Source organism: Salarias fasciatus, chromosome 23, assembly GCF_902148845.1.
Source record: "Salarias fasciatus chromosome 23, fSalaFa1.1, whole genome shotgun sequence".
NCBI lineage: Eukaryota > Metazoa > Chordata > Actinopteri > Blenniiformes > Blenniidae > Salarias > Salarias fasciatus.
Genome location: NC_043766.1, coordinates 13,492,104 through 13,505,088, shown reverse-complemented (window position 1 = coordinate 13,505,088; position 12,985 = coordinate 13,492,104). Strand labels below are relative to the sequence as shown.

Genomic DNA, 12,985 nt, shown 5'->3' with positions numbered 1-12,985 from the left:
AAAAGATGACAGGTTGCCTTAAATAGGTGTGATTGTTTCGTTTGTGTCTCTAATGGTTGTCTGGAGGACTGGTGATTTGTCCAGGGTGAATTCTGCATTAGCTGGGATGTGCTCCAGCTACTTGTGACTGTAACTTGGATAACCCAAGTGTACGTTATAGGCTAAAGTGTGGTCTTTGGTTATTTCTGTGTAAATCTTTTAAAACTGATGTTGTAAGGTAAACTCGAGATGCACTGATGCAAAGTGTCTGAACGGAAAAGTTACTGATAACAAAGCTGCTGGAAAACTGAACAGATGACTAGAATCTGTTCAGTGCATTAAAAAAAAAACACTTTTATCTGTTGGGAACATTTTAAAGCTTATAATATTTAAATGTTTCTTTCTATAAAAAGAAAAATCAATCGATATTTTTGAGTGAGTGAAAATTGTGTTCCTGTAGCTCCTATGAGTTTTTGAGACAGCACAAACGGTCCATCTTTTTGTCTTGAAAGTCAACTAACGTCACATAAAAAAACCACCACCACCCCACCTCTTTCCCAAACACCCCCCAAAACCCCATCTAGGGCCACTTGAGCTGTCACCTCTTCCACGCAGACCTGTGAGTGCCGGCAGCAGGTGTGAAAAGGCGCACCATATCATATTACCTTTTGACTAGATGCTTAACAACAACAGGCGCTCCCTGTTATTACCTGGTCAACAGAGTCAGAAGAAGTCTTTGGGATTAAGGTGGCATGGAGAACATGACTGTGAGTGCCATGCGCCCACTGTGGCCTGACCCGGGCCACCCCCCCCCTCGCCTTCTTTGTCTATTGGTGGTGTGAGATTAACTCCCCCTTGCTCCCAGCCAGGGCCGGGGTCAGGGGGGAACCAGGCAGCCAGTCAGGCAGCGGGGCATTCTTTCTGTGTGCATGTGTGCATGTGTGTGTTTATGTGTGGCTGCAGCCCACTCTGTGCTCTTTGACTCCACTGGCCTTATAAGGCATCCAGCGCCATGGCAACAGCAGGGCTTGAATAGCAGTGTCAAATCCCTCAGCACACAGACACACGCTCACTCTCCCTAAAGGAGGGAGTGAGGCAGAGACACAGAGAGGGGATTGAGAGGAGCGAGGCTATCTCTGGGCTGCTCTCCGCCGCAGCGTCTGGCTCTCACTGAAAGGTCTGTGACTGTGTTTTTCCTGCGGTTGTTTGCCTAATTTATTCCTGCCGGGGCCAACAGAAAGAAAGGCGGAGAGGGGAAGAAAAAAGGACGGGGACGGCCGAAAACTAAAGAGTGCAACAGTACACCCTGACTCGCTGACAGGGAATGCAGAGAGGTTCTGGCCTCTGGTTGTTACTGCTGGATGGACAGGCACTGACAAAACAAGAAGAACCAAGGGAGAGACTACACTTCGTGAAGCTTGGTGAGGGGACAGAGAACTGTGACTCAAAGAGATCCAACTCTTTTCTTTTATTTTGCTTTTTTTGTGACAGTTGATCTTCTTCACTTTGAAGGAGTCAGAGGAAGCAAAAGAACATCTAATATATGGACATAAAACTGAAGAGGAGGACTTCCTGGGGAGAACTGATGCAGCAGAACATTAATGCTTTTGGATTAAAATGAGCTTATTGCCTTTTAACAACCAGTTTTATTTTAATATGAAGCATGGAGTTTCTTTTTGTATTCTCTGGAATGTTTTGGTTATAATCAATGCTAAAGCGTTCCTGAGCCAGAAAGCTTTTTGAATACAAACGCTAAATAGATTCATATGTCAGCTCTTCTCAGATTATCAAGAAAAAAAGGCAAATCTAGTTTTCCTGACTCCCTAGTTTCTGTTTCCTCTGGCATGTGTGAAGTGGCTTTCGTAGGGTAAAAAGATTGTCCTGTTTTCTCTCATCATCACTATCACCTCTGCTTTTATAACAGCCTCGACAAGTCAAGATTGAGTCTGGACTAGAACTGCCTCAGATCAGCAGATAACACCTCAGCACGACAGGAACTGGTTGGACTAGTTTATAAGTTGGAGGAGAGGGCAGGGCAGTTTAACCCTTCTGAAGGAGGGCTGTGTTCAATTTCCCTTGTGCCTGCTTGTCCTTCAGGTAGAAAGTTGTTTGCTGAATGAGAGAAACACGTCTTTTTCATTTCAAGAGCGTCTCTGTTTGTGTCCCTCCTTGCAGTGCTGAGGGATAGGTAAGGCATTTCTTTTTTCCTTTCGACCGGAGGCTGGCGGAAAAAAAGTGAGAGGGAAGACGGAGAGAGGGAGTCAAAGTGTAATTTATTGTTTCCTGTGAAAAGAGCAAAGGCTGCACCCTTTTCTCCTGGCTGAACTCTGAACCATTGAATGTGTCTCTGAAGTTTTCTCAAGCCGCGGCAGCCACTGATCAGGGGTCAGAGCAGAAAACACAAGAACAGAGAGAGGAGGGGGATTAAAGAAGAGAGGAAAACAGCAGTGGAAGGACCTTCAGGTCAGCCCTACCAGACAGCAAAGGGGAGAAAGGTCACCACAAGAGACCGGGACAGACCTTTACTCTGCTTTTACCACTTTTTCGATACTTTGCACCTTCAATACAAGCCTAGAGTCACTGCCCTGGACTGTGGAATCCATTTTTTTTGGACTTTAAAGAGAGTTGGAGTACTTTTGGAACAGAGTGGGTCTGTGTATGATCCACTCACTGGGCAATAAATCTTTGAGAATATGGCCATGGTGAGCGGGGGATGGGGTAACCCCAACGGGGACACTAATGGACTGGGTGAGAAAGCTTACCTGAGGAGGGATGAAGAAGAAGGATCGCCGCAGGCGGGGAGCAGCGATGTGGATGTTGGGGATGAGGACAAAGCGTGCGTGGTGGACTGTGTGGTGTGCGGTGATAAGTCCAGTGGGAAACACTACGGCGTGTTCACCTGCGAGGGCTGCAAGAGCTTCTTCAAGAGGAGCATCAGAAGAAACCTCAGCTACTCCTGCCGGTACGAGCTGTTGAGAGATGAATGTGTCCTTTTATACTGAATGGTGGAAATTACAAACACATATTGCATTTGTTTTTCTCGCTGCACTAGCTATATTTCCTTCTTTTGTTAACCCTTTAAAGTTTGTTTTACGTGTAATGACATCTTCACAAAACACCACAATCTATTTAAAATTTTAATCAAGACCTTGAATTTACACAATGATTCATTTTAATGCCTCTTGTGAGTGCAAGTCAGATGATACTGAAGCAAAAATGCACAATGACTAGGAATACAGGGCAAAAGAAGAAAAATGGAGCTGAGATAACATGAAGAAAAGTCTTTGAGATAAAGTTATAAGCTCTGACACCTTAAAACTTTCTTAGGTCAAGACAGTACATCAGTGTATTATTTTTTTAACTGTCTTTTGAATGTTTTTACACTTTTTATTCAAGATAAACTTACAAGGTTGAAGAGAGAGGTCTTAGGATTTTTTCCTATAAACCTCTATACTTCCATTAACATTCAGAAAGGAGACAGTAGAATAGTCAGTTTCTCATTCCAGAACGTTATGCTCCAACCTTGGTTACATCTCACACAAACAGCCCATAAACTGAAAAAAGAAAAAAGAACAGAAACGAAATGAAAGCCCTGAAGGTCAGTCATGTGAGGATGGATTGCCTCAGAAGGTCAACATTCCCATTATTCTTCACTACAGGAACATAATGTTGCAACTCAGTTCTCTGCTCTTACCAAGATCTCGCTCACAGCTGAACACAGCTATTTCTTCCACATAATAATGCCTTAACTCTGAATGGAGCGTGGCTTTTTAGTCAGTTTGTCACGTTCCAGATTGAAAAAAACTTCTTCTGATATGTTGGGAGATCTCAACCTGCTGTAAAAAGCAACACAAGGGCCTGCAGAGCTGATGATTTACAAAGGTCACACCCTTGATAGCTTTTCAACCTCGCCAGTCAGACACTTCACTCTTGTGAGGGAGGTGGGGGGTATGGGGGACACGCACATAAAAATGCTAAATTTACTTCCTTGCTGGAAATATGTGAAGCGCTGAGAGTATTTCGGGCTACTAGCAAGAACAATCAGAACGTTTTGACTCACTTCTTTAAATTGTTATGCTCTTTTTTCCTTTGTGCAGATCCAATCGAGAATGCCAAATCGACCAACATCACCGCAACCAGTGCCAATACTGTCGTCTCAAGAAATGTTTCCGCGTTGGAATGCGCAAAGAAGGTACACAAGCATCATCCATGGCTGAACTGTGCACGGCTTGTTGTTCCAGTTTGAGAGGTGCTTTACAAAGTCAGATGATGTGAACATGGTCATTTGCAGCTGATAATTTCCTCACGTTTGAGTCTGTCCCTTAAAGCCTTTTATCTCATTGGATATATTCCGTCTGTGATTGACATTATTCAGTCTCACTTACCAAGCAAAAACCAAACAGCAGACACAGCTAAACATATTTGTACATATATTATTTAATTGTTCAAAAGTCAAACAGACGGGAGTTCTGGAGAACAATAAGTGAGTACTGCACTCACATAACTGGATTTACAGAAATATGGTAGGTCAACAAATGTTTACACACAAAAGGGTCTAATAGTGACTACTGTGGCACAACTCCTAAAAAAAGTAGATCAAAGTTAGATTGTGAACGTTACAGTATTAAATATCATGTAGTATAAAGGTAAAAAAAAAAAAAAAACTTGCATTGTATCCTACATCCAACCAAAGTGGACATAAAATTCACTAAGACACAGTTTTATTTACTTTTATAGCAAGATGAGAAAGTGCACTCATAAAAATATTAGTGTGAAGACCACAGATCTGGAGAAGGTTTAAAATGTTGGGCAGATGAATGAAAATTAACTTTCATAAAATCTTATATTTTTATTGTATTTTGTAGAATTCAACTTGATAGTGAAAAACCCAAAAACTGATCTCTTTCTCGGTTTTGTTTCATAATGGGCTGTATTTCTTTTTTTAAACACAGAATAAGTGTGGGAAGAACTGTAAAACACCAATACCTTTACTTATTATTGAGCACAATTTCAAGGCTAAGACTCATAGTCAGCTATCATGGTCCAGTGAGGTTTAAAACCTTCGTGTCGTTTTCATTATCTACCGACAAATGGAGTGACTCATGCACTGAGAAGAAATATGCAGAAACACACAAACACATGAATACCAGAATTGGGTGATTCACAGAGAAAGTGCCGACTTCAGGACAAACATCCCCTGACATTTGCCAGTGATCCAAGCACAATATTTATACTGTCAACCAAAGCATGTTTTCATTTGGCTGCTTGAGTCCCAGCAGCTGCAGAGCTTTGGGAAAGCTGAAGGTAACCATGTTTGGTTTATGTACCAGGAGAAAACAGCAAAGGCTTGTCTATTTCACTTGGCTTCATGCACAGTAACACATTTTGTGTCACTGTCTGTACTGTCAGCACTATGTAACATCACAATATGTGACAATAACATGGATGAATCATTATTATGAATTTAATAATAGGATGTCTACCACAGAGAGCATCTCTAAGCTTCAGGTCAGGTCACCAACCCTTTCAGGTTGTTGTTGTTTTTGTATTTGTATTATAATGTAATGTAACCCTATACTGAATTTTAGGCACTCTGCGACGCATTATCACTGGAGAGACCGTGTGCCCAGGGCAACACTGGACATAACCTTCAATAAACCCTGCTGGCCTTGCCTGTGATGCAGGTTGCACCGTGTCCACATTACCTGGAAACATCTGTTACACCTTTAACCCACAACTGGATTTTATTCACTGTGATCCAAACCAGTAGTTTGCTGCAGCTGAGTGTTTACCTGATGGAACATGGGTCATTTTTATTTTGAGTCCTTCAGTGTCATAAAACAGGCCAGCAGTTCTCCGCTCAAAGAGTCTATAAAAATTACTAAAGTAAATTAAAGTATAAAGAAATGAAGACTTCACCCTCTACATGTTTTTATAGTGTACAAAAGACTAACGCTTATTTTGGCTATGAGTGAATGTATGGTGACATTCTGTCTCTCTGGTTAGGTTTTTTTCAAGACATTATTTTGTTGCACAACTTCTTTCACTATATCTATAGAGGAGGCATATTTTTGAAACAGTTAACATTATAAGGTATCTATGAATACTCATTGAGTACGATTTATCTCAAGCCAAATGTCCACTTTATTGGAAATTGTGTGTGTGTGTGTGTGTGTGTGTGTGTGTGTGTGTGTGTGTGTGTGTGTGTGTGTGTGTGTGTGTGTGTATAGTGGAAAAAAGTGCTGTATAAGTTAAATCTATTCCCTGTGAACAGTTTGCTGGTGAGCGTCATTGAGATGAGAGGATGAGAGGCAGGTGTGTGGCTACGGTTCACTGGCCGCTCTTGTTTATGTGTGAATGTGGTGGTTTCAAAAGATTTCAACTGAAGAGTTTCGTGCAAAATGTGGACATTCAGTCATAGATATTTTTCATACATTTCGCTAAATAAATAGCTCATTCACAAACACAACCAACTAACAAAAAACCCTTTCAAATAAATCCAAACACCGAAATAACTCCACAGACCTGGCAACCCAGACCTCTCAACAGTGACGTCACAGAAGGTCATGCAAGGGTGACCAGTTCTGATTATTTTCATATATGTTATGCTGTAAAGTCCTTTAAAAATGTCAGAATTAGCTGGGTCTGTGTGTGTGTGTGTGTGTGTGTGTGTGTGTGTATGTGTGTGTGTGTGTGTGTGTGTTCTCGTATTTCTATCCTTGTTGGTGCCAAATGTCCCCACAAGGATAGCAAAACGTGGAACGACGTGCCTTGTGGGGACCTTTTTCCGGTCCTAAGTAGGAGAAACAGTGTTTTCTTGACCATGTTGTTGTTACTGAAAAAAGTAAAAGTGCAAAAACATTTCTTTAGGGTTAGGCTTTGTTTTAGTGTGGGTTAGGGTTAGGGTTAGGGTCAGGGTTAGGGGCTAGACATGAATGGGAGTCAATGGACGGTCCCCACGAGGATAGAAATACGAGACTGTGCGTGTGTGTGTGTGTGTGTGTGTGTGTGTGTGTGTGTGTGTGTGTGTGTGTGTGTGCGCTTCAGATGGGGAAATCGCCTGGGCTTATTTGAACTTGACATGTTTGTGAATTCCATCCCACCCATACACAAAAGATAGAGGCGAGTCAAACTATCTGCATTCTGCCTCTGATTAAAAGTGCCACAGTGCAGCCATGTTTTTTCTCTTCAGTGAGGCAGATGCAGATACTGTTATATATCTGGGACCTGTGTTCTCGCCCTTCCTGGACGGTGTCTCCTTCAAGCTCAGGTCCTCTACCAGACACCAGGGAGCTTGAGGGTTCTGCTGGATCTTAGCTGTTCGTAGCACTGCGCTCTTCTGGACAGAGATCTCAGATGTTGTTCCCAGTATTTCCTGAAGCCATGCATCCAGCTTGGGGTTTTCTGCCCCTAGTGCCCCATCACTACCGGCGCCACTGTTGCCTTCACACCCTACATCTTCTCCAGCTGCTCTTTGGTATTTCTCCAGGTTTTCCTGTTCCTTCTTTCTGATGTTGCTGTCACTGGGGATTGCTACATCAATCACCGCTGCTCCCACCACTATGTCAGGCTGATTGGCCACCACCAGTTTGAGTCTGAATCTTGAAGTCCCACAGGATCTTGGCTTGGTTGTTCTCCACCACTTTCGGGGGTGTTCTCCATCTAGACTCTGGGGTCTCCAGTCCGTACTGTATACTGTTCCTGCGACCTGGTTATGACGTTCCATGGATGCCTTTCCTGCCAGCGTCTTGCACCCTGCTGTGATGTGCTGTACTGTTTCAGGGGCTTCCTCGCACAGTCTGCACCTGGGGTCTTGTCTTGTGTGATCCACACCTCGGCCTCTATCTATCTATCTATCTATCTATCTATCTATCTATCTATCTATCTATCTATCTGTCTGTCTATCTATCTATCTATCTGTGTATATCTAGTATGTATACATGAAAATACTACTACTTCTACAAATAATACTAATAACAATAATAATAATAATAATAATAATAATAATAATAATAATAATAGTAGTAGTAGTAGTAGTAGTAGTAGTAGTAGTAGTAGTAGTAGTCATAGTAAAAAAAAAAGCAACATATGTCTGTCTGAGAGAGTCCAAATAGGAATTTGCAAATGTTTGCAAAGCACTGTATTTATGCTGCCCTAGATTTTAATGATTAAGCAGACGTATTTCGCCCCCCCCCCCTTTTTTTTTTTTTTTTGGTTCATGCATTTTGTCCTTATTTTTTTTAATTCAAGTTTTCATTCAACTTTGAGGAAAGGTAACTTGTTTTCTATCTGGCAACAGCGCCTCCTGGTGTCTTGAGGTGTGCATCTGAGCTAAGCCCTGCAGGCCCTGCTTCTGCTGGAATGGGTATCACTTATTTCTCTAAACCAATAAATACTCTCTAAATTCATGATGTCAGCTCTGCTGCTTATTGATTGGATCCTCCTGATTATCCAATCTCAGTCACACGTGAAGACTGAATTTGGACGGAGAGAGTGACAGAGGTCGAAAGGCCACCACACACTACAGTCACTCTGTCACTCCGGAGCAGAACACACACTAGCAGATTCGTCAGCCGAGAATCGACTCCTCACTCTTCCAAATTTCGCGTCGTCCAACGTGACTTTGTGCTGTTTCCCTTCATTGCTGTTTTTACATTCATCTCCACTTTCAATAATAAGCGGAGAACTCATTAATTCCCCCAGTTCATTCATTCACATTGGTATCACTCCTTCAGTGCAGACCTCCCCAGTGCGCACGGAGCACGGACTGTCAGCACCTTGTCAGAAAATTTAAATGTTCCAGTACAGAAGAGGGAAACATAGTTTCAGATCATTTTATTATAATTTACCCTCCACATTTAATAATAATTTAGCTTATTAATGTGTTTGTGTGTTTTTTTTTTTTTTCACTTTTGAGTCCTGGGTGGAGCAGTAGAATAAAGTTATTAGCAGACCGTGTCAAAGAAAAGCTACTTTTTTAAATCACCAAATATCTTATATCTCCAAGAGGCAAGACTGATTTTTTTTTTTTTTTTTTGGGTGGGGGGGGGGGGGGGGGGGTTAATTTTATCTACAGCCATACAAATATTGTGTTCATGTGCATTTTCAGACTGCGTCACAGCATTTCTCCTTCCTCTTGCAGGCTCTGGGTTTCCTGGTTAGAGCCTCGTTGCTGCTCCCTGCCCTTGCCGTGATACACCTATAAACTTTATGTTCAGACTGAAAACATGCAGTTCCAGATGTTTAGACCATACCTAATTGATTACTATACGCAAATCTCATCCTTTTACTGTGAATCTCAACCTGTTTTTTTGAATTATTTATGACATTTTACAACCAACTTGTCATGGCATCCATTGAGTAAACAAAAGTTTATTTTTTCCACTTTGTTTTTGGAGAAGAGTCAGAATCAAATTGAATATATGGCTTTTAGCCCTGCAGAAAAAATGTCATTTCTCTGAAGTGTCTCAAAATTTACAGATATCATGTAGATACAGGGGCATTAATGTTATTTTCCTATTGGTTGAAAACAGCTGCAATGATAGTAATTGAGAAATTCTTAAAAAAAAAAAAAAAAAAAAAAAAAAAAAAAGTGTCATGGGGGCAATATTTTCTGACGGAATTAAATTAGGTCCCGTCAGAAATTATGCTGTGCTGACCATATATGTGCTCTGATGGGCATTCCATCATAGGGCAAAGAGAGAGACAGACAACCACACACACTCACTCATGCATGTTTGTAGACTGAGAAGAAAGCAGATTAATCCACGTACGCACAGGTCTGCTGAATCACTGGGAGGAAAATGTAACATCATTCGGTTGTGTCTGTCTCTTTGCAGCTGTCCAGCGGGGCCGCATCCCTCCGGCTCACTCAGGTATCAGTCCCAACTCCCTGCCGGGAGGGGTTGGAGGTCCGGGTCCAGGTCACCTTGGGGCGGATTACTTCAATGGTCAGCCTGTGTCAGAGCTCATCTCTCAGCTCCTGCGGGCGGAGCCATATCCCAACAACCGATATGGGGCCCCGTACAGCCAGGCACAGATGCAGGCATCTGCGAGCGGAGCCTCCGTCATGGGCATCGACAGCATCTGCGAACTGGCCGCACGCCTCCTGTTCAGCACCATTGAGTGGGCCAGGAACATCCCATACTTTCCAGAGCTCCCAGTCTCAGAGCAGGTTAGTCCAGTAATATGTATTTGGTATCTGAACCCATAATCAAAGCACCTTTTTTTATTTAAACATTTCTTCCATTTTATCACCCTGATCAACAAAGTCAAGAGAGTTATACCCAGAGGCGGAGCGTACGTCTCAGTACAGAGGGGGCGGAGCATTCTCGACGGGCCCTTATGATAGTAATTTTACCATTCAAACAATACCTCATGCTACCATCAAACAACACACTAATGCTCACATTTATTGAGCCAAGCAAACCTATATGCCTCAGAAAGGAGAATAAAGTCACAAACCAGTTCACAAACTTGTTCTGAAGAACAAACACGTGCGCACACACACACACACACACACAAATGCAACCTGACAGCTGTCAATCTCAGAGCGTCCGTCCATGGTGCTGAAAATTCAAATTAAAAACTCACTGGCTAAATCTGTACCATCTTTGATACAGCTTAAATATAAAATTAACACAGCTGGTCTAAAATTACACAATCTATTCAGATAGATATAGACACAGCTATCTATAGCTTTTGGAATTCACGTATATTAGAAAAAAAAATAGACTCGGCGGTCTTTTGTAGTTGAGAGCAACACAAAGCACATTCAAATAGGCAGATGTTTAAGACCACGGCATTCTGATAAAGATAATATTTTTGAAGGTTTCACTGACTCACCAGTGGCTCCGATGTTAGGTTTGGGTAGTACCGCTAGCGGCTAGCATAGTGTTTAGCATACTGTTTAACTTCCCTCCAAAGAGTTCAGATCAAGTGCAAAAGAAAAAACTCGTTCATGCCGCACAGCCAATCAGCGCTGGCTTACAGCTCTGATGCATTCATGGACAGTCGTAATGTAAGAATTGGCAAATTGGAGCCCACAATCATATGCGTATACCTTCTCGCACACACTGCATATTTTATTATAATAATTTATTTACGAGTAAATGTGAACACATCACATGAAACGGGGATCTATGACCTTGTGGGCCCTGGGGCGACCGCCCCCTTGCCCCCACTCTGGCTCAGCTACAGGTTATACCTCATAAATACTTACTGTGATCCTCAAAAACATCCAACTCCATGAACAAGGTTCCACATCATACTACGACATTACATTGTTCTCTTTCAACAGTTGACATTCAGTTTTCCAGAATAAACACATTTACACTGATTCTTTAACTAAAGGGAACAATCCTCCAAAAAGCAAGTATTTGATGTGACTTAAAATAACAACATTCAGAACTTAAGATACGTTTGGTGTCAAGCTCTGCTCATTTAAACCCTACCTTTCCCCGGCAACTTGGAATAATACATTTTTTCCAGTGAGGTAGAGAATGAATTCAGTGATCTTCTCTGCTTGTGTTGTTCGAGGGATAGATTTTCACCAGAGATGAAAGTACTCATTGTTGAAAAGAAACAAAGACTTTATGTATGTTGGAATGTCCACAACTGTGGCTACTTCAGCTTCAAGGTGCGCATAGCCTGTGCGTGATGAATGAATATTCTTTAAACAATACCTGAAAAGTTCATAAAATTCCAAGTGACTTTTTCATAATTCTCCTCCGCAGGTGGCGCTCCTGAGGCTGAGCTGGAGTGAGCTGTTCATCCTGAACGCAGCTCAGTCGGCTCTCCCTTTGCACATGGCTCCTCTACTGGCTGCTGCCGGCTTTCACTCTTCCCCAATGTCGGCTGAGCGTGTGGTGTCCTTCATGGACCAGGTCAGGGCCTTCCAAGACCAGGTGGACAAGCTGAACAGGCTGCAGGTGGACTCGGCTGAGTACAGCTGTCTCAAAGCCATTGCACTGTTTTCCCCTGGTGAGTTTGGTGATTCTTCACAAGTTCAACTGAATCATTTTGTGGGTGAAAGTGCTCTTTAAAAACAAGTAAAACATTAACATGTCTGTTTGTAATATGACAGACATTGAATTATTTATTCATTCATTTTCCGAGCTGCTTCCCTTTTCAGGGTCTTGGGGTGAATCTTGGGGTGAATCGGGTGAATAACTGCTCAGATAATGATGCTCCCTGTTTGTCTGTCTTCCAGATGCATGTGGCCTGACAGACCCGGCCCATGTGGAGTCACTGCAGGAGAAGGTGCAGGTTGCTCTGACAGAGTACGACAGGCTGCAATACCCCAACCAACCTCAGCGCTTCGGCCGCTTGCTGCTGCGCCTTCCTGCCCTGCGTGCCGTGCCGGCCAACCTGATCTCCCAGCTGTTCTTCATGCGACTGGTGGGAAAGACGCCAATCGAGACGCTGATCCGAGACATGCAGCTATCCGGCAGCTCCATCAGCTGGCCCTATGCCCCAGGGCAGTAAATGCCCTCTCCTAATGGGCTCCAGAGTGAGACAGACTGAAATCAGATTGAGAGTAGAGTTCATTTAAGTCCAGAGTGGATGTTGTGAATGCAAACTGATTCCTGGAATTTAAGATCCTATTTGATTTAAGACAAATCTTTGCTTCATTACTTGTGTATAGTTTGGTTTCATTCACACCAAAGCTGCTTTCAGGGAAACAGATGATATGACTATCTATATATGTGTGCAGCAATCATCGGTCTGAGCGCTCTTTGTCTCACTCTGGATGAACAGGGCTTTCATTAAAATGCAGACTCTTCCACAAGGCCTTGTGCCTGTACTACCTCCTCCCATTTTACCCCTAATGTGACTCAGTTTGACCCCAGGCTGTGTGTTCATGGGTACTCACTCTCTCTCGCTTGCTCGCGCGCTCTGCTTTGTGTTAAGTCCAAATGAAGCCATAGCAGTGCCACTTTCACAGCAGGGCTTTCTAATGTCACAGCTGGAAACCTACCGCTCGTTTTACGTCGCTAACGTCATC

General features: G+C 42.8%; 1 protein-coding gene across 1 annotated transcript; it reads left to right on the top strand.

The window, feature by feature from the left end:
* The first annotated feature begins 1,027 nt into the window (after positions 1-1,027).
* On the top strand, positions 1,028-12,500 carry LOC115381832 (nuclear receptor subfamily 2 group F member 6-like). The gene is made up of 6 exons (XM_030083461.1): positions 1,028-1,400; positions 1,492-2,941; positions 4,077-4,171; positions 9,819-10,153; positions 11,715-11,961; positions 12,191-12,500. The coding sequence occupies exons 2-6, from the start codon at positions 2,673-2,675 to the stop codon at positions 12,463-12,465; spliced, it is 1,221 nt and encodes a 406-aa protein (XP_029939321.1). The 5' UTR covers positions 1,028-1,400; positions 1,492-2,672; the 3' UTR covers positions 12,466-12,500.
* The last annotated feature ends 485 nt before the right edge of the window (positions 12,501-12,985 follow it).

Coding starts and splice junctions, on each gene's coding strand:
- LOC115381832 (XM_030083461.1), top strand. CDS start 2,673: ATGGCCATGGTGAGCGGGGGATGGGGTAACCCCAACGGGGACACTAAT. Junction 10,154..11,714: donor AGCTCCCAGTCTCAGAGCAG/GTTAGTCCAGTA, acceptor TCTCCTCCGCAG/GTGGCGCTCCTGAGGCTGAG. Junction 11,962..12,190: donor CATTGCACTGTTTTCCCCTG/GTGAGTTTGGTG, acceptor TCTGTCTTCCAG/ATGCATGTGGCCTGACAGAC.